At 40.8% G+C, this 25,178-nt stretch overlaps 1 protein-coding gene across 1 annotated transcript in view; it reads right to left on the reverse strand.

Annotated features, from left to right (window-relative positions):
- The window catches only part of LOC119742923 (poly [ADP-ribose] polymerase tankyrase-like), a 71,233-nt gene that overhangs the window by 33,613 nt on the left and 12,442 nt on the right, over positions 1-25,178 (reverse strand). The window contains exons 10-23 of the mRNA XM_038219189.1: positions 20,595-20,680; positions 18,448-18,604; positions 16,804-17,012; positions 15,071-15,292; positions 14,200-14,241; positions 13,039-13,164; positions 10,701-10,868; positions 8,650-8,787; positions 6,353-6,397; positions 5,152-5,215; positions 3,629-3,792; positions 2,544-2,611; positions 1,279-1,388; positions 364-595 (exon numbers count right to left, since the gene is read on the reverse strand). Of these exons, the coding sequence (XP_038075117.1) occupies positions 364-595; positions 1,279-1,388; positions 2,544-2,611; positions 3,629-3,792; positions 5,152-5,215; positions 6,353-6,397; positions 8,650-8,787; positions 10,701-10,868; positions 13,039-13,164; positions 14,200-14,241; positions 15,071-15,292; positions 16,804-17,012; positions 18,448-18,604; positions 20,595-20,680 (1,831 nt within the window). The remainder of the gene's footprint in view (positions 1-363; positions 596-1,278; positions 1,389-2,543; positions 2,612-3,628; positions 3,793-5,151; positions 5,216-6,352; positions 6,398-8,649; positions 8,788-10,700; positions 10,869-13,038; positions 13,165-14,199; positions 14,242-15,070; positions 15,293-16,803; positions 17,013-18,447; positions 18,605-20,594; positions 20,681-25,178) is intronic.

The following is a 25,178-nucleotide window of genomic DNA, read 5'->3' on the forward strand; positions in this document are numbered from 1 at the left end:
CAACAGGCACAGTTTTAGCTATGCCATACATTAAAGATATAAGGATCACTTTGAGATCAGCACCCGATTTCATGTTTTTGTTAAAAGGCTCACTACTCTAGTTCTGGTGACTTGTAACTCATTTTGTTGAGGTGGGTCACAAATAGAGAAGGGCTGATGATTAAAGCAGGGCAACGCAAGTATATCAGCAAATTCACAGATATCCTGAACAGGGGCAACTTTTAACAGCAAACACTTGAAGGTGCAATTGCTGTCAATCTAGAGCTCCTGCTGTTTAAACAATACACAAAAGCTACTACAGAAATCTATGAATTAGGTTCAGGCAGCGTGTTCCTCATGTGAGGGTCTTAGCAACATACGTACTTTCTCATCTTGACAAACGCGTAATGCAGAGGCAATCTACCACGGATGTCCCGGACAAACACACTGGCACCGTTCTTGATGAGCAGCTCTGAGATACTAGGGGCGCCGTCAAAACTGCCCCCGTCCAGATTGACGGCGTAGTGAAGCGGCGTCCTGCCTTTTGCATCCAGGGCGTTGGGATCGGCCCCTGCATTAAGGAGGACCTTGCAGTTTGCCAAGCAATGTGATACACCTGAAAATGTCACACATCAATCCATGTTCATTCAGTAAACAGTTATATTATTGTGCTGGAGAAAAATGCTATTGTTATATTGTGTCTTTGGACACAGTTATTTCATTGGCCTAAAACAGCCACGTGTCCAGTCTATAAAAACGGTGCGTCTAAAGATGCATCGTTGGAAATTTCCGTTAGTAGTTAGTTTTTTTTATTCGGCGAAGCGCACGCAAGTGTTGACACAACGCACGAGTTGCTATAATTTGTCAGATCAGTGCGCGACGTCTCGTAGCTGCAATCAGCTCAGTGAGAACGTGTCTCAAACGCTGAATGCAGGCCCAATTCAAAACATGATTCAGCAACTTTTGGTTTGAAATCGAGATCCTAGAATGTTGTTTTTCTCGGAATATACGGTTGAAACTGAGCTGAATCTTCATCAGGTTGGTTGTTCAGCACCCTACTTTAGATTTTGAGCACGTTTGTTGCTTCAAACGAACAAAATGCACAAATTACAAATGATGGACTGTACCTCTAATCCCTTCTTTGGATCTAAAGTTTTTTTACTTTGCAGAAATCAACGGCCATGTTTTTCATCTTTTAACGCATCCCGCCCTCCCACTTCTGTTTGAAATAAATCCCATCGGAATGATACACAATTGGGGCAGTACAATTATCCTCATGGCAGCATCACGTCTACTCACTGAATGGTGTCATCACGTAGTGAAGGGCAGTCTTCTTATTGTCAGGGTCTACAGCATTCACATTGGCTCCCCTCGTCACCAAGAGTGGTAAGATATCGTCCATTTTTAAGCTATAAAAAGGTCAAGACAATGAATTGATTTTTTCCTTCATTTGTTTCTTTTGAGAAGATGCAAAGTCCAGGTTTTTTAGTTTTTATTAGAGTTTTAACCCTGAAAATGACGTTTGAAAAAATTGTGAACCGTGGTCAGTGGTGAACAGGTGAACCACTATGTTACAAAAGTGAATCACAATTGCCTATCAAAACGGCAACTTGTCCTTTATAGATCACCAACCAGTCTTTCCAAGATGGCTTCAAATGGCTTTCTTCTGCGGCTTTCTGTACGCTATCCAGTCTTTATATAGAAATCAATGAGTTTGAAAGAGCTACCATGGTTACCTGACAAAAAGTCATAATCTAAGTCATAAACTCTGTCACTGACAAGAAGGCTCTATATTTCCCTCTGTAGGGAACAGCCCAATTTGATTGTGTATTTGAAATTGTCAGAATACTTTTCTGCCATGTATTTTAAGTCCCTTGTTCAGAAACTTGCTGTTTGATGTAATATTAAGGGAATAAATGTGTGCTCCGGAGGTTTTTATCACTCTGTTTAAGACCACTTAAGAGTCTGGGTGCTGATAATTACCCGAGCTGGAGGCGAGGGTAATTTTCAGCACCCAGACTCTAAGTGGTCTTAAACAGAGTGATAAATACCGACGAAGAACATATTTATTCCCATTCATAAATACCTTTTCGGTAAAAAAAATCATATAATTCGTTCAAAACATCCCGATTTTGTTCAACAAATTCACTTTATGCTTTTTGAAACATCCCTCTTGCAAAATAATGGAGTGTTCAGCTGGCGAGTAAGATGTAAACAACCCTTTTATGGAGATTGACACGCGCGTATCATGTTCTGCGCGATGTCGTGCAGAACGCACCTGGCGCGTTGCGTTTTGAATTTAGAACTATAAAATTCTGACTCCCTGGTACTGTTGCGCATGCCTACGTGAGGATTGTGAACGTTCAACCAATGAAACGATAAGAGGCACTGGATTTTTAGGAGTCCACATTTTATTGTGACACTGGAAAAGTGTTTAAGACCAGCTAGCCATGTCTTTATCATCCGTTTAAGACCGGCCACGTGACGGGCTCTCAACCAATTATCCATATTTATAAGATGTGGACAATTATACAGAGTCTTTATCACTATTATCATCAACTGACCTGGCAGCGATCAGAAGTGAAGTGCTGTTACCTCTTGTACATTTATTCACATCAGCTCCTGCATTAACCTGCACAAGTATGGACAGACAACAAGGGTAATCAATAGGGTATGGACTCAGTGCACAGTGATTCCAAAGGGAAGTGATGGGGAAATCGAAAGAAGGGAAGGGACACCTGAACACATTAACGAGGCACATGGGCCCAATTTCATGGCTCTGCTTATACTGTTAGCGAAAAATCTGCGCTTACTGTAGCAGAATATTTCGTGCTTACGGTTAGCCTATTTCACGGGTTAGCAAGGGATTTTGCTTAATGCGCATGCATGCATACAACCCGATACTAAGGATTCTGTGCTTACTGGATTAGCACAGAATTTTTCTGCTAGCCCTGTTAGCACAGTATGGTCATCGTAAGTGTGGAATTCTGAATTCTGTGTTTCCAGCGTGTTCCCAACTGGAACAGGCCATTCCTGAGTAAGCGTGCACGTGCATATATAGACCAACACCAGGCATTCCCAGGCTGTTCCCAGGGAGCAATGCATGTTCCCAAATTCGAACAGGAGATTATCCTCATCGGAAGGGTCCAAGCGTAAGCCCGGAATTCCGAATTCTGTGTTCCAAGTGTGTTTCCCAAATGGAACAGGCGATTATCCTCATTGGAAGGTTCCAAGCGTTTCGACTTCTGAGACGTTCCCTAATACTCATATTATTATCTTTCTTACCTCGCCTGGGTAGCCCATTGAAAACGCTTTTTTTTTTAAACTCAAAAATTGGTCTCGAAATGCCAAAAACACAAAAGTGGCCTATTACTACACCAACAAACTACTTATGGATTTAAAGAACCTTTTGGGGTTACTTTCATATTAAAAAAAAAAATAGTTAATTTTTTTCACTTTTGTCTATTTTTGCAAAATCTTCACGTAAAATGACTCTTAATAAGTGAAAACAATTTGGAAGATGTTAAACAACAATTGGGTATTTTTTGGTCTAGGAGAATATGAGGCTGGAGCTTCGGACCAAAATGAGTTTGATCAGTCAAGCTTGACATCCATAACCAATCCCAAGTTTGAGACATGGTAACATTACCAGTATTTCTGCGGCGTCCTTTCGGCCTCTCTGGACTGACAGATGCAACGGGGTTAAGCCGGCATTATCAAACAGCTCCAGGTTGGGTTTCCACTTCAAGAGCATGTTCAATGTGGACATCTCATCAGCATGTGTGCAGACAAAGTGAAGTGCACTGTACTGCTCTGAAGATGGCAATAGCCGTGCGCATCAAGAAAAAAAAGAAGACGTTGCTAGCATTATTACGTTGGGCGTGATCCCTGGCCACATGGCATATATACGGGTTTATAGCGCCCTTGAACATTGACATTCGTCACTGGACTGAAACAAAGTACAACCGAATAGTGTTGTGCCACATCAACCTGCGTTTGTCAAAAAAAAAATGCAAAATCTCTAGTTCTTTTGTTCAAATTCTTTCTGGTAATGAAAGCTGGGATTCTTTAAAAGTGCACATGCATTAAAGGAAACATGTAATAGGATTTTTATGACTTCAATTCATTTAAAACAGCTTTCTTGCCATGTAACTATGACTCTCCACCTTCTTTGTAGCAGTAAAAGGGAGAAATTTTAACATTGCAGTTTTTATGCTAATGAAAATTTCCATATTCATGAGCCAAAGCGTGATGTCATTCAAGGCACAACAGTAGTGTCTTTATAGCTTTGTGTACAAACATTTATCAAAATTTTCTTCATTTTCCTGGAGTAAGTTCCGCTTTTCAATTGTTTATCATGTTAAGCAGCTTGTTTGGACAAGAGTAGTGGCCAGTATTTCTTCAAAACTTTTTTTGTGGGTAATTTTAAAGGACTAATTTTTGTACTGCTCATATGCACTTTTGACAAGGAGTACCTTGTGTGACGAAAGCAAAATAGCGCCCTCTAACATGTATTGATGAAAGGATTTGCTAGTCATTGAAAAACTACCACTTTCTTGTCACTTCCAAGATTGTGTATGTATTGTTGCAACACATAGTAATGTGCATGAAAACAACATGAGCTGCATTTCCACTGCATGTTCCTTAAATAGCTTTGAAGCATGAAGAAACCTAGAGAGAATAGGCTATGAATTAATTTAGAGTCGGCAGGAAATCCTTGAAAGGACAACCCCCGGAAGGAATCAGGTAGGGGCTGAAACTCAATACACATGTTGGCCTGGGTGGGATTCCAACCCAGGTCACAGAGGCAGAAAGCGACGAAAACTCTACTTAGCCAAATTGACTGCTAACTCTGCTTTGCCTTAGGTGCCCTTTACCCCCATCAGGCAAAATGCCAATCATTATATCACTATTGACAACAAGTGTAGAACTAAAACCTAGTCTATTTCTTTAAATATCTGGATAATCTTATCAAAAATTATTTCTTAACATTCAGAAAAAAACAAGAGTTTTTAATTTTAAAGATATCTAACTAAGATATCTTTTTGGCAATACAGTACCACCCTCTCCCCTCCTCCAAATTACCCATATCAGTGACACAGAAGGATATTGTCTAGAAGTAAAACCCAAAACTGACAGTCTACCGAATTCCAAACTGTGACCGATACTAACTGTAACTGTCATCAGCATCACCCACAACAGTGTTGATGTCAGACTTGGCCACTTCAACAAGCGCCTATATGATGAAAGATTCGTTAACACAATAATTAGAATTTTCTGAATAGTAGTTCTTTATAGGCATACAGGAAAAATGTCTTTTCTTTGGGGAAAATACTTGAGAAAAGGGAAAAACATCATTTTTTTTTAATACAGATCAAAGCCCGCTACATTATGGTCTTGAGTCAACTAGCCATTTCCAACCCCAAACAACACAGACCCAGACCAACTCGAACCCAGACCAACTCGGACCCAGACCAACTCGAACCCAGACAAACTCAGACCCAGAACAACTCGGAAAACCAGACCAACTCGGACCCAGACCAACTTGAACCCAGACCAACTCGGACCCAGACCAACTCGGACCCAGACCAACTCGGACCCAGACCAACTCGGACCCAGACCAACTCGATCCCAGACCAACTTGAACCCACACCAACTCGGACCCAGCTCCAACTCGGACCCAGACCAACTCAGACCCAGACCAACTCGGTCCCAGACCAACTCGGTCCCAGATCAACTCGGTCCCAGATCAACTCGGACCCAGATCAACTCGGACCCAGACCAACTCGGACCCAGACCAACTCGGAACCAGACCAACTCGGAACCAGACCAACTCGGAACCAGACCAACTCGGTCCCAGACCAGCTCGGTCCCAGACCGACTCGGAACCAGACCAACTCAGACCCATGCATAACCAACTCCTTTCCACCCCACTTAGAGTACGTTTTAAAGTTCTCCCAATTTTTAAAAGTATATTCAATTCAAGTAATGTATCAAATGCTTATAGATAAAACAATATACAGTCTATGCAATACAATATTAACTCATAGCAACCTGGTCTGCATTTGTTTTCAATTCATTAGATCAAGCCAAATAAATAATCTGAACTTTGAATTACACAAAGAAGAAAAAAAGATGGGAAAGTGCAGAAAATTAAGTAGGAGATTTAAAAATGTGACAGTGAATGCAACCCTACTGAAAAGAAATCCTGAATCTCTCCGTCAAATAGAAAGCAGCAAGAGTGTAATTAGCAACTTTAGTGATGAAATCATTTTCACAGCTTTGATTTCTGACAGAGTTGGTTCGGTTAGAGTTGACCTGCAACTGTATTTTTTTGGTACGAAATCTTCCTCAATGTAGGAATTGTCCTTACCTTCACCATGCTGAGTACATTTGCACTTTGCTGGGCATTGTTGCTCTACAATGAGATACAGAACAAACATGATTTAATTCAATCATTGCTGAGGTCTTTTTGGCAGTTCACATACGCAGCCTCAATGACATTTAATGCTTCATTTGATTTCTGTCTTTAGCCAACAAATATGTAGAAGCATGCTTAAGTTATCCAGCTTGTTAGTCTGAACTTCTGAACAAATAATTAATCCTTCTGCTGTCTGAACAGTCACAGACAGTCACAAAATCAATCCTCTTCCCCTGCCTTGCCTTTTACACAGGCTAGTCACCAACAGACGGACCACATTTGCAGGTTAGCACTGTGACAAGTCAAAGTCAGTCAACAGACAATTAAAGCAGGCAAGTTGTAGGCACAGCTGGCTTATCAATCACCTACAGTCAAAGCAAAGCTGCATCAAGTTACATAAACAGTCACAGCCAATCAATCCTGTTTTACGTAGGCTGAGAGCTCTTAAAGTTGGTATATATACATGCTTTTTCAAAATTTTGATTTTCTTTTTGAAACGAATTTTAAAGGAATATAATGTCATGTAACAAATAAAATTGCTTGTTGGCATTTGCAAGCATTTTTACAGTTTTAACTAGAACGGCGAAGCCGCCATGGCTCGCTGTCGAAGGCGGGAAGGAAGGCTGAAGGTAGGGTTGGGGGATGGGCATGATGGGGATCAGGATTCTCGTTGATGTGCCAAGGTGTAGGGGTCAGTTTCTAAATGCAAACATAAAAAGTCAACAAATGTCCTAATAAATACATGTACATATATTTCCATTTATACATGAAAGTTTTCCATTGTTAGGGTATTAAGTTCCCAGTTGTGGAGACTTTTTGCAGCCCCCACAGAATCTTCTGTCCCCATACATGTATTACCATGGAAGAACTACCGGTATTGTGTAGTCCCCACAAATGCGGAACATGAATGGGTATGTACATGTAGACGCAGCATCATCACCACATGCCTCAAATCTTACCCCATCCCCGCCCTGCCACCCTACCAACCCCAACCCACTACCCACCCCAACCCCCTACCCACTCCATCCTCCCCCTACCCATCCCATCACCTACACATCTCAACCCCACCCAAACTCCAATCCCTATCTCCTCCCCCTTCCCCCACCCTCCCTTCCCCAACCCCCTACTACCACCCACCCCATTCTCCCATACCCATACATCCCCACCCCAACCCCTACTCCAATCCCTACATCCCACCCCCTCCCCCACCCTCCCCTTACCCAACCCCTACACCCACCAACCCCTACACATCCCCAACCAAACCCAAACCCTACTTCAATCCCTATATCCCGCCCCCTCCCCCACCCCCTCCTAACCCAACCCCTACACCCACCTACCCCATCCTCCCCTACCTGTCTCCCCTACCTGTCCCCACCCCATGAAAATTGGTTAACTTTCCAGCTAGGCTGACCCCCCCTGGCTCCCGGTCTATAAGTAAACACATGAATGCTCCCCCAAAATGCATAGTGGACAGGTATATATACATGTACATGTACATGTTCTCCCACTATACATACATTTAACAATTAAAAACTGTAACATTTTCCTTAATTAAAATTCCTCAATAAAATCATAAAATTAACTGCAATGAAATGAACCTAATTGTAAGTTATAGAGATGATACATGTAAACTGCATTTTTTTTTACCAAGTTAGCTAGAACCAAAAACTTCAACATTTTTATCTGAACGCGGATGGCCAGACAGACGTACGCCAGACGCACTGACGGACGGACGGACAGACGGACGGAAATCGGTATTACATAGGCTCGCATCTGCTTCGCAGCTCGCCAAAAATGGTTTTTAGTAGCGCGCTTCAGTTCAGAAAGTTTTGAGCAAAATTCTATAATTATTCACAATCTAGTGACGTTTCAGCTGTATACATGTTTTTTTGAATCCCGCGTTTTGTATTCGCCTGGTCCAGCTACGCGACACTCTCGGCCGGTACGAGACACTCCCGCGTGATGATGTAGGCATACATGCAGCCAGACATGCTGCCTGGCTACACTACAGTTCCTACGTTCTATCATAATCGCTGCAATTTTGCGTCTTTTCCTCTCACTGGATTGCAAAATCTATGTTTTTCCAACTTATGAGTGCCCGTGATTAGCTCCTGTGCCCTTTTTACACTTAACAAGCAGAGCCAGCTTGTGCTATTCCAAACCACTTGCCAAACTGATTGTCTGTATTTATGGCAGATAAGAGACGTATTAAGAAACGGCAGTCAAAATGCACAAGTTATCGGACTTACTGGGTACTTTTGAGACACACATCTTAGGAAGGGTGTGTAGCCATCGTTATCCACCACTTTAGCTGCCTCTTCTAGGGTCACGGTCCTTGGGGCATGAGACCCATCACCTGTCTTCATCCGAGATTTCTCTTGCTTCATCTGTCAAAACAAAGTTATTCACTCATATGTGAGGTGTTCAGGCCAAATGAGATGGAACTGGGCACAGGCCATAGTGGAGAAAAATGAACAACCACATGGGGATGATTTTTTTCAGATTTTCAGTTTTACTGATATCTTTGATGTGTCCACTACACATATTTTATTGAAAGAGTATAACAATTGTTGAATAAAAGTGTTTTTAAGGAAAACCAATTGGCATCTTTTATTTTCACCACTACTGAACAGTTGAAAATCTAAAGGCCTTTTGCTCAGTATTTTCCTTTTCGATAGTCGATAAATGCAAACTTTAAGCAGGCATGACATGTCAATGGAATGGCAGACTGAAATGAAACAGACAGTACTGTATGGAGAATTGTATTATCTTTAGTAATACCCGCAAACCCTAATCTCGACTTCTAGTCCACTAGTCTAGTTCCAATCACAGACTGCAATAGACCAAAGATTTCACTACTACAGGGTGAGTCAAAAAAGCGGAACCCAAACCCCATAAAATATATTTAATATTTAAAAAAATATGTAGCACCAAAAATAATAATGACTGGAAAGCCAATTTCATGAGCTACTTTTAGATGGAAAAATTACTGAAATTACTCAATCCGTTCAAAGAATATAACCATTTAAACACAATGACCCTAAAACCTGTCTCGTCCAAAAAAAGCAATTGATCATTGTGTGTTTTGACAGTTTGGAGCAACAAAGAAAATGAGAAAGAATACTTGTTTCAAAAACTGTCACCAACTGTAGTACACAATATCTTTATTAACAACCCTGGTTAGGCAAACAATATTATAAAATCTACTTTTTTTAAAGGACGGGCCTTAAAAGGGATTCTCTTGAATATTTTTATCATTTAAACTGAGATTTTATCGCTGGTGATGTTTGAGGACAATTGCAACAACAATTTTTGAAATCGCTTTTTTAGGACGAGAGAGGTTTTAGGGTCATTGTGTTTAAATGGTGACATTTTCTGAACGGATTGAGCAATTTCAGTCATTTTTTCATCTAAAAGTACCTTATGAAATTGTCTTTCCAGTCATTATTATTTTAGGTGCTAAATATTTTTTTAGATATGAAATATAATTTGTGGGGTATGGGTTCCGCTTTTTTTGACTAACCCTGTATGTAGCATTTATCACAACATGTGCAAATGAGATATGTTAAAGGCTGGTATTTTGGACATATTTGACAAATGTTTTATGTATATACCCATGTACCATTTTGAAGAAAAGTGCTAGCAAAGAACATACGCTAAATACACTTTGACCACGGTTCCATGGTTTAACAAATTGAAATAGCGTACTGAGGTGGCGAAGCAGTGTAATAACAAATAGAAACCTAGTCATGGTGACTGACTCACTTGAAGTTATTGACACAATTAAAAAAGGCACAACCAATTCCCTGCGCAGCCTGAAAAATGAGCCACTTCAATAAAAATGGCATAACTCCTCACCACAGCCACTAATTTGACAAATTCAAAATTTCTGTGGAAGACAAGTTACTAAACCATTCTTTATTTTCTCATTATACTCTATTTGCCACCAAAAAAAAAAAACGAAATTGGGTCCAGATCCTTCTGACTCACCCTGTAGACTCCAGGGGATATTTCAGACTTAATTCATTCTACACTTACATTCTTAAAATTAGGTTTTGCCCTTCACCGGCGTTTAAACACTGTATACTCAGTGTGTTACCTCCTGAGTAAAAGTTGGAAAAATCACCCGGGTGGGACTCGAACCCACGACCTCCTGCTTTCTAGTGCAGACGTCTTACCACTCGACCACCGAGCTAACAAGGTAACACACTGAGGATACAGTGTTTAAAGGCCGGTGAAGGGCAAAACCTAATTTGATTTATATCACCCCGACGCAAAATTCCATCTTATAAATACTTACATTCTTAGCAATGACTGGCAACAGTGCACCCATGTCAACTTTGGCACATTTCTGAGCCATCATGTGCAGTGCGTTCTTTCCATCCTCCACTCTCTCATTCAGGGACAAACTGAAGCCGTGTTCTAGTAGCAGTTTCACAAATTCTGGATCCATATTGCCACTCCCAACCTTATCGGAAGTAAAAACAACACACAGATATCACTGCATGCTGAGAATGTGTGAAACTTTCAAACTCTTGATTTGAGCAGTTAAAAAAAATCTGCCGTTGCGGGTGCAAATTCCTACTTAACCAGAAAAGAATCATGGTCAAAACAAGTCAGGTGTGTTGACAAACAAAAATGCCCAGCTAAGCCACCATGACCTTGACCCTTGACCTGTCGGCCCCAAATGCAATAGACTTCTTAGGATTACCAAGAGCAACCCACAAACCAAGTTTGAAATTCAAATGTAAAGATTTTTTCAAGTTATCACACTGACAATATTTCTAGGTTTAGCTGTATACTGTGACCTTGACCCTTGATCTTTTGGCCCCAAACTTCCATAAGCTTTTTAAGATTACCAAGAGCAATCCACAAACCTCATTTGGAGTTCATATGTGAAGTATTTCTCATTCTCAAGTTATCGCGCTGACAACATTTCTATAGTTTTAGCTACTGTGAGATCCCTGTCTGCCCAAGCAAAGATACCCCTATGAACTTGGTCACAGGATGATGTAAGTGAGTGACAAATGAATTTGTGTGTATAGTAAACTACATTCACTTTCATAAGATGGACTTTTGCGTCGGGGTGATGTAAATCAAATTAGGTTTTTGCCCTTCAACGACGTATAAACACTGTATACTCAGTGTGTTACCTCCCGAGTGAGAGTTGGAAAAAATCACTCAGGTGGAACTCGAACCCACGACCTCTAAGCAGGAGGTCGTGGGTGGTCGAGTGGTAAGACGTCTGCACTAGAAAGCAGGAGGTCGTGGGTTCGAGTCCCACCCGAATGATTTTTTCCAACTTTCACTCGGGAGGTAACACACTGAGTAAACAGTTTATACGTCGGCGAAGGGCAAAAACCTAATTTGATTTACATTCACTTTGTAGAGTGAATGATTAATATACCGATCCATTAAACCCCGCCCCACGACATTGGACCAACCACAGCCTCGATTTATAATGTCTGGCGGACATGTACAAAAGTCCAACATGCATGCAGTCGCGCATGGAATGCGTGCCGCTGCAACATGGAGTGAGGCACTGAAGAGAAACACGTGTTGCTTCCCCACTTGACAGTCGGTAGGACTTGATGGGTTGGTCTATTGTTGGACAATTATAGGAAATTGACTGTGAAATTGTAAATTGGCCTCTCTGGTAAACATTTGGTGGTAGACTGGGGATTGAATCCCCCTAAATTCAACACAAGATCCCTATCTGGCAAATATTTCTGATAACAATAAAAGTAAGGATATTGGGGTTTATATCCTACTTTTCTTGCCTAAAAGCCTAAAGGCTGACTCGTGACTAAGATGTGACTAAGATGTGACTGAGATGTGACTGACTTGTGACTGACTTGTGACTGACTTGTGACTGAGATGTGACTGACTTGCGACTGAGATGTGACTGAGATGTGACTGACTTGTGACTGAGATGTGACTGACTTGCGGCTAACTTGTGGCTGACATGTGACTGACTTGTGACTGAGATGTAACTGAGATGTGACTGACTTGTGACTGACTTGTGACTGACTTGTGACTGAATTGTGACTGACTTGTGACTGACTTGTGACTGAGATGTGACTGACTTGTGACTGACTTGTGACTGACTTGTGACTGAGATGTGACTGACTTGCGGCTAACTTGTGGCTGACTTGCGACTGAGATGTAACTGAGATGTGGCTGACTTGTGACTGACTTGCGACTGAGATGTGACTGAGATGTGACTGACTTGTGACTGACTTGTGACTGAGATGTGACTGACATGTGACTGACATGTGACTGACATGTGACTGACTTGCGGCTAACTTGTGACTGACTCATGACTGACTTGTGACTGACTTGTGACTGACTTGTGACTGACTTGCAACTGAGATGTGACTGACTTGTGACTGACTTGCGACTCACTTATGTCTGACTTGCAACTGAGATGTGACTGACTCGTGACTGACTTGCGACTGACTTGTGACTGAGATGTGACTGAGATGTGACTGACTTGTGACTGACTTGTGACTGACTTGTGACTGACTTGCGACTGAGATGTGACTGACTTGCGACTGACTTGCGACTGAGATGTGACTGACTTGTGACTGACTTGCGGCTAACTTGTGGCTGATGCAATTTACACCTCTGCAGCATACCTGCTGTAGAGCAATATTGACGGCAGTGTTTCCATCCTTATCTCTAGCCGATGCATCACATCCTTTCTCAATCAGAAGCTTGGCCACACCCTGTTTGGCACTCTTCACAGCTTTTTTGGTTTCATCCTGACAAAAAAAGAGGCAGTTCGAAAACACTTGGCATAAAAAAAGATTTATTTTTTTCAACAACTGCATTGCATATATCGAGCAATTGAGTAAAGGTTGCTTATCAAGAAACTATTAAATTTTTTACATTCCTGTTCCACATTCTTGGTGTACATCATAAAAATGTCCATGAAATTATTTAAGATATATTTTATCTGCAAACAAAGTTGACTTCTGGATCCTGATTGGTCAATCCATAGTTACAACTATGCAACAATATCCGTACTGCATGGTACATAGATGGAATACAGATGCACTACATTATTTCATGTTTTTCAAACTTTCACTCACAACCATAGAATAACTTAACGTCATAGATTACCCATTCCTACTGGTTGAGAGCCTGTCACATGGGTGGTTTTAAACCCCCATAGAACACCAACTGGTTTTAAACACTTAATTCCTGCACCGCTGTGTTCTGCGCCACATCACGCAGTATGTGCCTCGCACGCGTAAATCTCCATAAAAGGAGATGTTTTAGCACTACGCGCGTGAGGCACGTGCCATAGACATGGCAAGAGGGGTACGTGTTTCACAAAACTTGATGCAAAATTGTTGCACAAAATCGTTGAAGAATAGTGAATTTTGACTTGTTTTGGTATTTGACCAAAAGGTGATTACGAATGGGAATAAATATGTTCGGCTTGGGCCACATCCAGGTCCCTAGTCGGTTTCAAACGTACTTGTTTAAAACTGGCCAAGCACATATTTGTGATGAGATCAAGCTAAATCAGTCGTTTGTAGGGAACTTTCATTTGGAGATTCAGAACTAAATATGGCATCAGCATGCGGTTTTCACAGCAGTAGTGCTGAGATTGTGCTCTTTTCAAATCTGTAAACTAAAAAAATTGACGTTTCTTCTGTATGTTTGTAATTCATGACACTGTGATGTAACATTTGCTCATTCATCATTTGATGTGTACACGCGCATTGAAGTATACACTGCAGCAGGAATATACAAATGTCGTCAAAACAATGACATTTTACAGTACTTACGTCGCAGTCTCTTGGTGGACTACTTGTGGCCAAGTAATGGAACTGCAATGAAATGAAAGAGGACATTTCTTTTGTTAAACAACATACATTTGCATTATTAACGTAACACATTTTTTTCAACCAAAAAAATTTGGGAAACTGACTAGCTGCGTGACCATTTTTTTAAAAGTTGAACAAAGAAATTGATTGGAGCAGGGTTTAATCCTGCGACCTCTTGATTGCCGTTCCTCAGGGCTTTGCTAACTATTGCTGGCATCCTGACTTAGGGGGTGATCCCTGGCTATATGGCATTTACGGTTTATTTATGGCTTCTGACTAGCGTCCCATGAACAAAGATATTGACCAAAAGGGAAACCGCCAACATAGGGCTGGACAGCTCAGTTGGTAGAGCACCGGAACAGCAATTCCAAGGTCGCAGGTTCAAAGCCCCGCTCCAGTCAATTTGTTTGTTCAACTTTAAAGATACTGATTTTTATTATGTGGGCAGTTTGTGAGGAGATATCTAGCTTGTATTCAATTTGTGCAGAACTTTCGAAAGTATGAAAGTCTCCAAGTGAAATCAGGGAAATTTCAAGGAAGAAATGATGACAAAAGAATGCCTTGTCACAGGTCATTTAAAAAGGTTCCCTTGACTTGAGACTGGGTGAATTTCTTGAATTTGTCACAACGCTTGCCTTCTCCCCATCAAGAAATTCCTAGGGTACCTAAATTATTCTGGGTACAAACTAAAAAAAAAAACTTTTTTTTTTTTTTTTTTTGGTTTGGGTATGTTCAAAAATTAGTTTAATACCCTGAAGTTTTAGTCTACCGTTACATTTAAGTAAAGTTGGCACTGTTTCTGTGGGAAGATTGACAAGGATATTACACACACCACGTTTCTGCCGTGAATGTCCACCAGAGTCAGGTCGGCTTTCTTCTCCAAAAGGTAATGTATCTGGTCCACCATGTCCTTGGTCAAGGGGCTCTCTGCGGTCAACGACAGCAGGGTGGCTCCGCTGTTGTCGCGGAAGTTGACGTTCACAGTGGGCTGTTCCAGAAGGAGATCTGAGCAGCCAATGTGGCCCTTCATGAACGCCACACCCAGAGGAGTTGTCTGACGAGACAGCAAAGAACTCAAATGCAATGGGGATATATTACAAAGTTCAAAAGGGGGGAGGGAAGAATAAACTCTCTCACGCACAACAGTAAGTGACTGTGGTCACCGTTGCTATATCAGATGTGACTGGCCAGCCAGTCCGGCAAACTCAGTGGTGAAGCAGTAAGACATTTGCTTTAGTAAGCAAGAGGACTGTGGATTTGAATAAAATCTCAGTAAGAGCACGTCTCAATTCATATCCGGGACGAGTTCCGGACAAGTTGCGGGAATTTGTCCGGAAGAAGCTCTGCATTTGTCCCGGACATGTTCCGGGGAAATTTCAGTATCAACTGCCTGACTGACTCACAAATACTAATAACCTTGTAGTGGGAAGACTGCGGGGAAGTTGTTCAGAATCCTGCAACTTATACCTGATACAATGTCCGCAGCTTGTCCTGAACACATCCCAGATATGAATTGAGACGGGCCTTAAGCTTTTGTAATTTTTGATTGTAAGCCCTCAGAAAACACTGAGCACTGAGCTTACAAAATTACCACAGAGATGGGCAAAGCGCAATAAATAAGATAAACAATGATAAAAAATAGTAATAATAATAATAATACCAGAGTCTTATATAGCGCACGTATCTACCAACAATTAGGTACTCAAGGCGCTGGTAATTATGTCTATTTTTAAAGACAGGTAAATTAACTTTATGAGAAATGTGAGACCCATTGTGAAGCACCCGAATACAAGGTGCTGCAGCCACTGCTAGAAATACCGGGGCAAACCCCTTCTCTTAGCGATAAGTGTTACTGGGTTCTTTAACGTGCATTACACAACACACCGGACCTACGACTTTACATCCCATCCGAAGAACGAAGCAATAATGGTAAAGTGCCTTGCTCAAGAGCACAAGCACCATGTTCCCACGGTCAGGATTCCAACCCATGTACCACGGCACACGAGTCGAACACCATAACCACTGGACCACAGCACCCCTACCCCAGTACCTTCCAATCATTTGTGAAGTTTGGTAATAAAAGTGGTCACCACATATGTGACCTGTTCTGTCAAAATCAGACTTTTCTGGACACAAGGTCGAAAGGGATATTTTTACATATTGTTAACATATGTTCTTTTTCCTTTTAATAGGTGGTTTAATTTTTGATACCGGTCATTCCTGGGCAGAGTTAAGCTATTTTGAAGTTCATTGTGTTGAAAAGTAGAAAACGAAGAAAATGGCCACGAACGTCACAAAACAGTTATTTCTTTAACTGATATACCTTATCAAAATCATCAAAAATAGTATATGTAAAGTTCAAATTAGGGTTTCAAACTTTTATAATGTATTTTAGACATGTTTAGGATTACAAATATGCAAAAGTTTGAAAATCGATAAAAAATCACCCCCACAGCGTTTTTTTGGCCCATCTCAATTTCAACCTCTGCCCAGAAGCGTCTGCTTTTGACAGAACAGGTCACATATTTGAAAATATGCTTATAACACCCAGACCTAGCCCAGTACCTTCCAATCATTTGTGAAGTTGGGATCAGCGCCAGCCTTCAGCAGCAGTTTGAGGCAGTGCCACCAGCCATAGGCGGCTGCGTAGTGCGTCGGTGTGTTCCCTGAGGAATCCTGTGCATCAGGGATAGCTCCTTTCCTCAGGAGTAGGGTGGCGATTGGATAGTTGCCCTCCATACAGGCCAGCATCAGGGCAGTCCGATTAAACTTGTCTGCCATCAACCAAATTGAAACAGCAATAAAACTAGGCAATAATTGAGAAGTATACCATTACAATTCAAGTTAAGTCCTGGCATTTATGTTTATACAAGCTGATTTACCCGATCATAGATCGGGTAGGGCGTATGTGTCATTCTATACATTTGGTGTCCTTTTTTATGTCCCTGTTACATTTGACATAAACAAAATTTTCTTTTTTTTCAGTCTCCTCCAAAATTCTTAAGGATACTTAAATGGCAAACTACAAAGCACCAAAGTAACAGGGACAGGAAAAATGTACATGATAAACAATTATAGAATGATCCAAGTAGACTCGAATACTGACGGGAGGTAATATCAAATGCCCAGCTGATATAAACCATGTTATTTCCTTGTTTAAACCACCTCATAAACATTTACGGTTGACATTATTAATTTAATTTCAGGAGCCTGGTAACAAAACATGGAATGTATCCAGTGTAAAATTAAGTGAAAGGTCTATGCATACATGCGTCCATGCTCTATGTGTGCATACATGTGCACTGCCTCATGCAATAGTCCTACAAGTGTTCTTTACAAAACATGTGCGGATGACTTTAACTCAGATTGCACCAGCAGTTGTTGTCTACACATGCGGTTTTGCTCCATGTGTAACACGTTAGTACAAAGTACAAAAAACAGTTGTCACATGACAGTGAATTGACCAGTGTGGCTCTCACTCATGGAATGGTGATAAGGAATAAACTGATCTGAATTCCCCCATGTTTTTGAAAATACTGGAGTGGCTTTTCACCATTACTGGCCACGCTCATCTTTTGGTTTCAACCAATAGAAATACGGGGATAAAAGTGTGATCGAGCAGTTGTAAACAGGAGGTTTTAAACAGTTAGGGAGCCTAGCCACAAATAATGGCCCAGGCTGAAAGCAAGCGCTGGTTTAATATAGGAATAGGTACACTTTCCCAAGTATCTTATCAAATACTTGGGGCAATGTGCAATTAGATTACAGTGGAACGCCGCTATAATGAACATCGTGGCATCCACAGAAAGTGTTCGTAATAACGATCATTCGGTAAAGTGATTTTGAACCGCCGGCCCCCTTTTGAGCAATAGTGAAGTGGCATTTCCCACATCTCGCAGCCGCACAAGGAGTGGTCACGAAACTTTAGCAATGAGGGGTTTTCCTTTCATTCCTTGGAGAAGTAACAGCCATCTTTCGCTGTTGAACATTCAAACACGATGTAACTATGGGTCATTTGATGTTCAGGAATTAAAGTGGCCCAAATAGCATTTAATACAACCGTTAGATTTTTGGTGAATCTGTTGACTCTTTTCAACAACAATGTTCAGTACGTTTTGTACATTAAAACCAGGAGCCAAGGATGTTCGGTATAGCCGAATGTTCGGTAAAGCGGTGTTCGGTATAGTGGCGTTCCACTGTACAGTATACCTTTCTGTTCGATGACTGCTCCCATGTCTAGCAGAGCCTCCACTGCCTGGAAGTGTCCATGTAGTGTAGCAATCATCAGAGGTGTTATGTTGTTGTAGAAGGCACCCATCTTAGCCTCAATATCAGCACCGTGGTTGACGAGAATCTGAATGCAATCCTGCAGACCAGCAAATGGGAAAATGGTCAGAGAGCTGCCGAGCCCGATCCAAGTGATTCTCAATACAGTGCATAACCAAGCAATTACATGAGGGTGTTTCACAGTGTATTATTTAAACAAAAGTCCACATCTGTGCATTGCAATGAGTATACAACATTCACAACCATTAAAAATCACAACTACCAAGTTATAACGAAATGCCATTATACTTGACTGAAAGTGAATAATCAGTAGGTGAAATCATGGCACCTGGTGTGCTGTCATTTTCAAGAAAAGTGGAATTTTTTGTATCAATTTCCAACGATGGTCGGCTGACCATCATTGGATAAAACCGACTTTTTTACAAATACTGTCCCTAATTGTTTTAGTTCACATTTGTTTGCAATCAGTTACACATCCCTGAACAGGTGCAAGCCAGCTATAGTCTGGTTCCCTGATCTGACAATTCCCCGATGTCTATAAATTGCTCCGTTTCATCAGAAGTAGGGTCAGGGAGCCAGACTACAAGAACGGCATTTGTTTCTCCTTTTTTTTTCTAGGATATGATTACAAAACTTTTAAACAGGTCAGCGTAACAAATTTACCATAAAATACTAACCCCCAAATCCATCAATTTCTGAAAATTACAGCTAAATTGTATTCCCTTTTTAAAAGGATGTGACAGGATTTTATTGCAAACATAATAACCATCTGTCCCAAACAGGCACTCATTTTACTATGACGTGTCTCGCTAGGACGGCATACAGGCTGGACACTCTGTAATACACAAATCAAGTCGGGGAATCGAACACAAGATCAAAATTGCAATTGAGATTTGTAATCATGTCATCACAAGTTAAATCACAAAGTCATCTAATCTCAAGTTTATAATGACAACCAGTCACGCTGGCACAGTGGTTGGAGAGTCAGGTTGGCGCAGTGGTTCTTTCCTCACGTTTCACCTCTATGGCCCGGGTTTCCATTTCATGCCCTGGTCCACTCCTGGTTTTCACTCTGTACCTTGTCCCTTGGGTTTCCCCCAGATTGTTCTTCTGGGGTTTTCCTCCCGTGCAAGTTACAGCGCCTAGGGTGCTTTTGAGGAATCGTGGTTTCAGTACCAAATATGTGCCCCACTCCAAAAAAAGGGTATTATGTCACACAAAAAAGTGAAATTGAGTTTTATACATGGTTGGAAAGCCCACAACGTAAGCTTTCATTTTGTATACCTCCTGTTCTGGGGATATGATGTATTTGCATATTAATTACTTCCTTGGAATTCGAATTACACAAATGAGAAAACAATCTTTGAAATAGCTGGCTCTGTTGTAAATTTGGGCACGAAGCACTCGAAATTGTCATTTCTCCCCACTTTATTCATCAAAATCAACATTTCTGTGAATGAACCCTGAAACTTTGGGTATTAAAGATGTCATTCATGACAAAAAATTAAAATCACATGTTGACGAAATGTTCACCCTCTCAATGTTGAGTGGGCCAGTACACGATAATGCGCAGTGCGACTCAATGCCCAAAAATAAGTAATACACATTTAATACGAATAATAAACTGTGAACTTTTACAGTCATCCAATGTCACTTCTAACCTGATTTGTGACTCCAGTTTTGGGAGACTTGTGATTGACTTATGATTGACTTGTGATGGACTTGTGATGGACTTGTGATGGACTTGTGATGAACTTGTAATGGACTTGTGATGGACTTGTGATGGACATGTGATTGACTTGTGATTGACTTGTGATTGACTTGTGATTGACTTGTGATTGACTTGTGATTGACTTGTGATTGACTTGTGATTGACTTGTGACTGACTTGTGACTGACTTGTGATTGACTTGTGATTGACTTGTGATTGACTTGAGATTGACTTGATTATAACTCTGGGACAAAGCACCTGACCATGAGGTCATAACTTGAAGACAGGCTTGACAGATAAAACACGTTGTTTTGTGTCGGAGTCTAGCAACACTTTCAAGCAAATAAAAGAAAACTTACAACACTGCCTCCCTCTGATGCAAAATGAATGGCCATATTTCCTCCTGATGTCTTTTGTTTCACGCCTGAGTGGTCTTCTGGCTCGACTGAAGAAAGCAAAGAGAAATGGCTTGTCATGGCCTTTGAAAAACTTCAGGGTTTGTTTACAAAAGGGTAGAGTGAATGATGCACTTGGAACAACATTATCAGAAATCTTAACAACTGTATCAATGTCCAATTCATTAAAATGCATGTTGCAGCTCAGTAACCTGCATGTTGCCCCGTGCCATGTTGGAACTTGTCAGGACAACAAAAGTTAAACGAGGTTGGGGGGGGGGGGGACGTCCTCCAGGTCCTGTTGTGAAAAATCACCTACAAGTCGAAAGTCTTCCTGCACCTTTTGAGCAATCAAATTCATGACTTTACCATGGCCAAATCATGAAAATCCATTAGGCCATCAGCCTCGGTCCAAAATTTTGGCCACCGGTATCAAATGAGGGGAATAATCGTCATAGCAATTTTTGGCAAGGTATACACCTCCAGAGTTGGAAAATATGTGATAGCATTGCAGCGGTGGCAGCTTTTTGGGTGTTATCACCCTTTTTTTTTCAAAATGTCCATCAAAATGCTTGTTACCACTCTAGGGGCGGTATACCTTGCGCATGCGCACTATGATCATTTATGCCCTGATTTGATACTGGCCAAACCCCAGGCTGATGGCCTACATCACCTAATTCATCGAAACGCACGTCAAACTGTAAAACTTATTTCATGAAAAAAAGCTCATGGGTCATTCCGTGTCAAATCAACACGCTTTTGGACCCGACCCTCACAGATTGAAACGATATTTGGTGTGATGATTGGCCTATATGAGAAACCCCCAGAACTGAATTTTTTTGTAAATTGACTCGTTAGTTTTTGAGATACGGGTCAACGAACTTTTGACTAATTAGCATGACCTCCGAACTTTAAATACTTGTATCTCAAAAACTATAGCGCCTACAAAGCCAAGTTGTACATCATATTAAAGCTCTTTGAATGGCCTCCATTTCATAAAATAAAACCAAAATCGTAGCATGAAGTGCAGAGAAAATGCGTAACAAAATGACCTTTGACCTCGAATTACGAAAAACAATATGCTTCAAATTTTGTAATTTTTTTTCAAATGTTAGTTTATGATGTCAGCAACAATCTTAAAAAAAAATTGGGATGGGCGCTCTTAAAGTTTTTAGGTTATGATTTTTTGAAGAAAGCCTGTCCATGAAAAAGTATGCATAATATTAAATGTACATGTATGTACATGTACATACATACATGTATACTTGTACTGTGTACATTATGTACATGTGCACATTTTACTTGTGCATCATGTTTGCCCTTTACAACCATATAGTCTCAACTCAAAGGGCAGAACAAAATTACTTATAAAAAAATATGTTATACCGGTCTATGTTACTTTCATTTTTTGCTCAACCAAAGTCCGTGTTGCAGTGTTCATCTCCTCGGCGGAGATCTTGTATACGCGTCCTGTTTCAGTGAACGGTTCCACTGCTGTTAGTACATCCATGCCGTGAATTACAAGTGTGTCTGGTCGATAGGGGAACTTGAAAGATGGAGATGGCCCATGGGGATGAAGGAAACTCAGTTCCACTTCTTGGGATGCTGGAAGGATCTCCTGAACACATGCTAGCCACCAGTAACAGTCATACATCACTGTAACATACCCCTTGATATCTGCAAAATCAATACATGCAGTTTGTCCATGGACTTGGAGACAAACTGGTTCCTCCCTTGAGTCTGAGGAGGAAAAATCACGCACCTTAATTTTGTCTTTAGACATCGGACAAAAACAGTGCAGCTTTTGTGTTCCTGGAATGGTACGTGCAATTTGGAATCTTTGCCTGAGAATATCCGCTTCATTCTTGTATTGCTCTGTTGTTGCAAAAGCGAAGTCAATACTGACTGAGAAGTAGCAAATTCACACAGCTATCAAGGGGTCATAATCTGCTGATCCAAAGGTCGCTGGAGACTAGCTCTTGCTGCAAGGCGTTTAACAGTTCCTCCAATTCCATCAGATGGGCCTTTCCCGTGGGAGATTGCAAAAAAATGCCAATCTGCTGGTACACCAAAATCCTCTTCGTGATGGAACAAGTTGATGAAATTCTTGAGGTTCTTGTACTGAGCAGCACAACCATCTGAGAAGTACAATATCTTCTTGAAACTTCCAATCTTATTAGTGAGAAATTGAAGGAGCAATTTCTGGAACAGATGTACTGTTACAGTATCATGGGTATTACAGTCTGAGATGACGACAAAGCTTAGGTGCTCATCAAGTTTGCCTTCTTGTTGGAAGTAGCACACCTAGGGGTGAATTGTAGCCTGTAGATTGTTCCAGTGGAATGACTGGGCAGCATCCTGAACTACAAAACTGTAATTTTCTGCAAAATCTGCAATGACCAAGATTTCGCTTGGTTCCATGTTGTCTTTAGTGTGCTGGAGAAAGTGACTCTGCTGTTTGGCAATAAAGTCATGATGTAGTAACTTGCGGAGAGTAGCCATGAAGGAATCCAAAAAATCATCCACTGTATGAATTTTGGTTTCAAGTGTTAAACTGTTAAACGCCTTGCAGCAAGAGCTAGTCTCCAGCGACCTTTGGATCAGCAGATCATGACCCCTTGGCAGCTGTATGAATTTGCTACTTCTCAGAGAAAGAGTACTGACTTTGCTTTTGCAACAACAGAGCAATACAAGAATGAAGCGGATATTCTCAGGCAAAGATTCCAAATTGCACGTACCATTCCAGGAACACAAAAGCTGCACTGTTTTTGTCCGATGTCTAGAGACAAAATTAAGGTGCGTGATTTTTCCTCCTCCTCAGACTCAAGGGAGGAACCAGTTTGTCTCCAAGTCCATGGACAAACTGCATGTATTGATTTTGCAGATATCAAGGGGTATGTTACAGTGATGTATGACTGTTACTGGTGGCTAGCATGTGTTCAGGAGATCCTTCCAGCATCCCAAGAAGTGGAACTAAGTTTCCTTCATCCCCATGGGCCATCTCCATCTTTCAAGTTCCCCTATCGACCAGACACACTTGTAATTCATGGCAAGGATGTACTAACAGCAGTGGAACCGTTCACTGAAACAGGACGCGTATACAAGATCTCCGCCGAGGAGATGAACACTGCAACACAGACTTTGGTTGAGCAAAAAATGAAAGTAACGTAGACCGGTATAACATATTTTTTATAAGTAATTTTGTTCTGCCCTTAATATATATGAGTTGAGACTATATGGTTGTAAAGGGCAAACATGATGCACAGGTAAAATGTACACATGTACATGTACACAGTACAAGTATACATGTACATGTACATGTACATTTAATATTATGCATACTTTTTCATGGACAGGCTTTCTTCAAAAAATCATAACTTAAAAACTTTAAGAGCGCCCATCCCAATTTTTTTTTAAGATTGTTGCTGACATCATAAACTAACATTTAAAAAAAAATTACAAAATTTGAAGCATATTGTTTTTCGATATTCGAGGTCAAAGGTCATTTTGTTACGCATTTTCTCTGCACTTCATGCTACGATTTTGGTTTTATTTATGAAATGGAGGCCATTCAGAGAGCTTTAATATGATGTACAACTTGGCTTTGTAGGCGCTATAGTTTTTGAGATACAAGTATTTAAAGTTCGGAGGTCATGCTAATTAGTCAAAAGTTCGTTGACCCGTATCTCAAAAACTAACGAGTCAATTTACAAAAAAATTCAGTTCTGGGGGTTTCTCATATAGGCCAATCATCACACCAAATATCGTTTCAATCTGTGAGGGTCGGGTCCAAAAGCGTGTTGATTTGACACGGAATGACCCTCATCAGAAACACAAACGCAACCAAAAAAACCAGTAATGTCTTTCAAATTCAAAATGCTTGTGTCTGCGATTTTTTTGCATTTTGTTGAAAGTAAAGTAATTTTTCAGATGGTCAATTATGAGAAAAAAAAGTTTCAATAAAAAATAAATTAATCCTTACAAACATGACAAAATTGCATGACTTGTCCATGATTTGTCATTTGTACGAATTTCCATGACTTTTCCAGGGGATGGAAATTGAAAACAAAATTACATAACTTTTCCAGGTTTTTCCAGGTCACGGAAACCTTTGGGCAGGGTCGTTACAAAGGAATTATTCCCCATTTACCTCACCATGGCACCGACTCGCCTTCCCATAGAGTTAACTTGCAAACTTTTCAGATGGTAGCACCAGTATCACAACTACAGTTGTACCACTTATCATTGTTATGATAATTTATGTGTTTCATTTGAATCATTGCAAGGCACTTAGGTTCCTGTTTTCCCTTTAGTTAAAATTATCTCAACGATAAACTCAGAGGGAAACAAGTCAGGTGTGTTTACAAACACAAATGCCCCGCAACGGTGACAGTTCCCATGACATAACACCACTCTTTTAACATCAACTTACATGTACCTTGGTCACATGGAACATTCATTGACAGCATTAGTGTCTTCTGTAGGTTTTATATGAATTAATCCCTAATCCCTATAATCTCAGAATAAATACATGATTTCTATTGTTTT

The sequence above is a fragment of the Patiria miniata genome, unplaced genomic scaffold (assembly GCF_015706575.1).
Source record: "Patiria miniata isolate m_02_andy unplaced genomic scaffold, ASM1570657v1 HiC_scaffold_6, whole genome shotgun sequence".
Taxonomy (NCBI): domain Eukaryota; kingdom Metazoa; phylum Echinodermata; class Asteroidea; order Valvatida; family Asterinidae; genus Patiria; species Patiria miniata.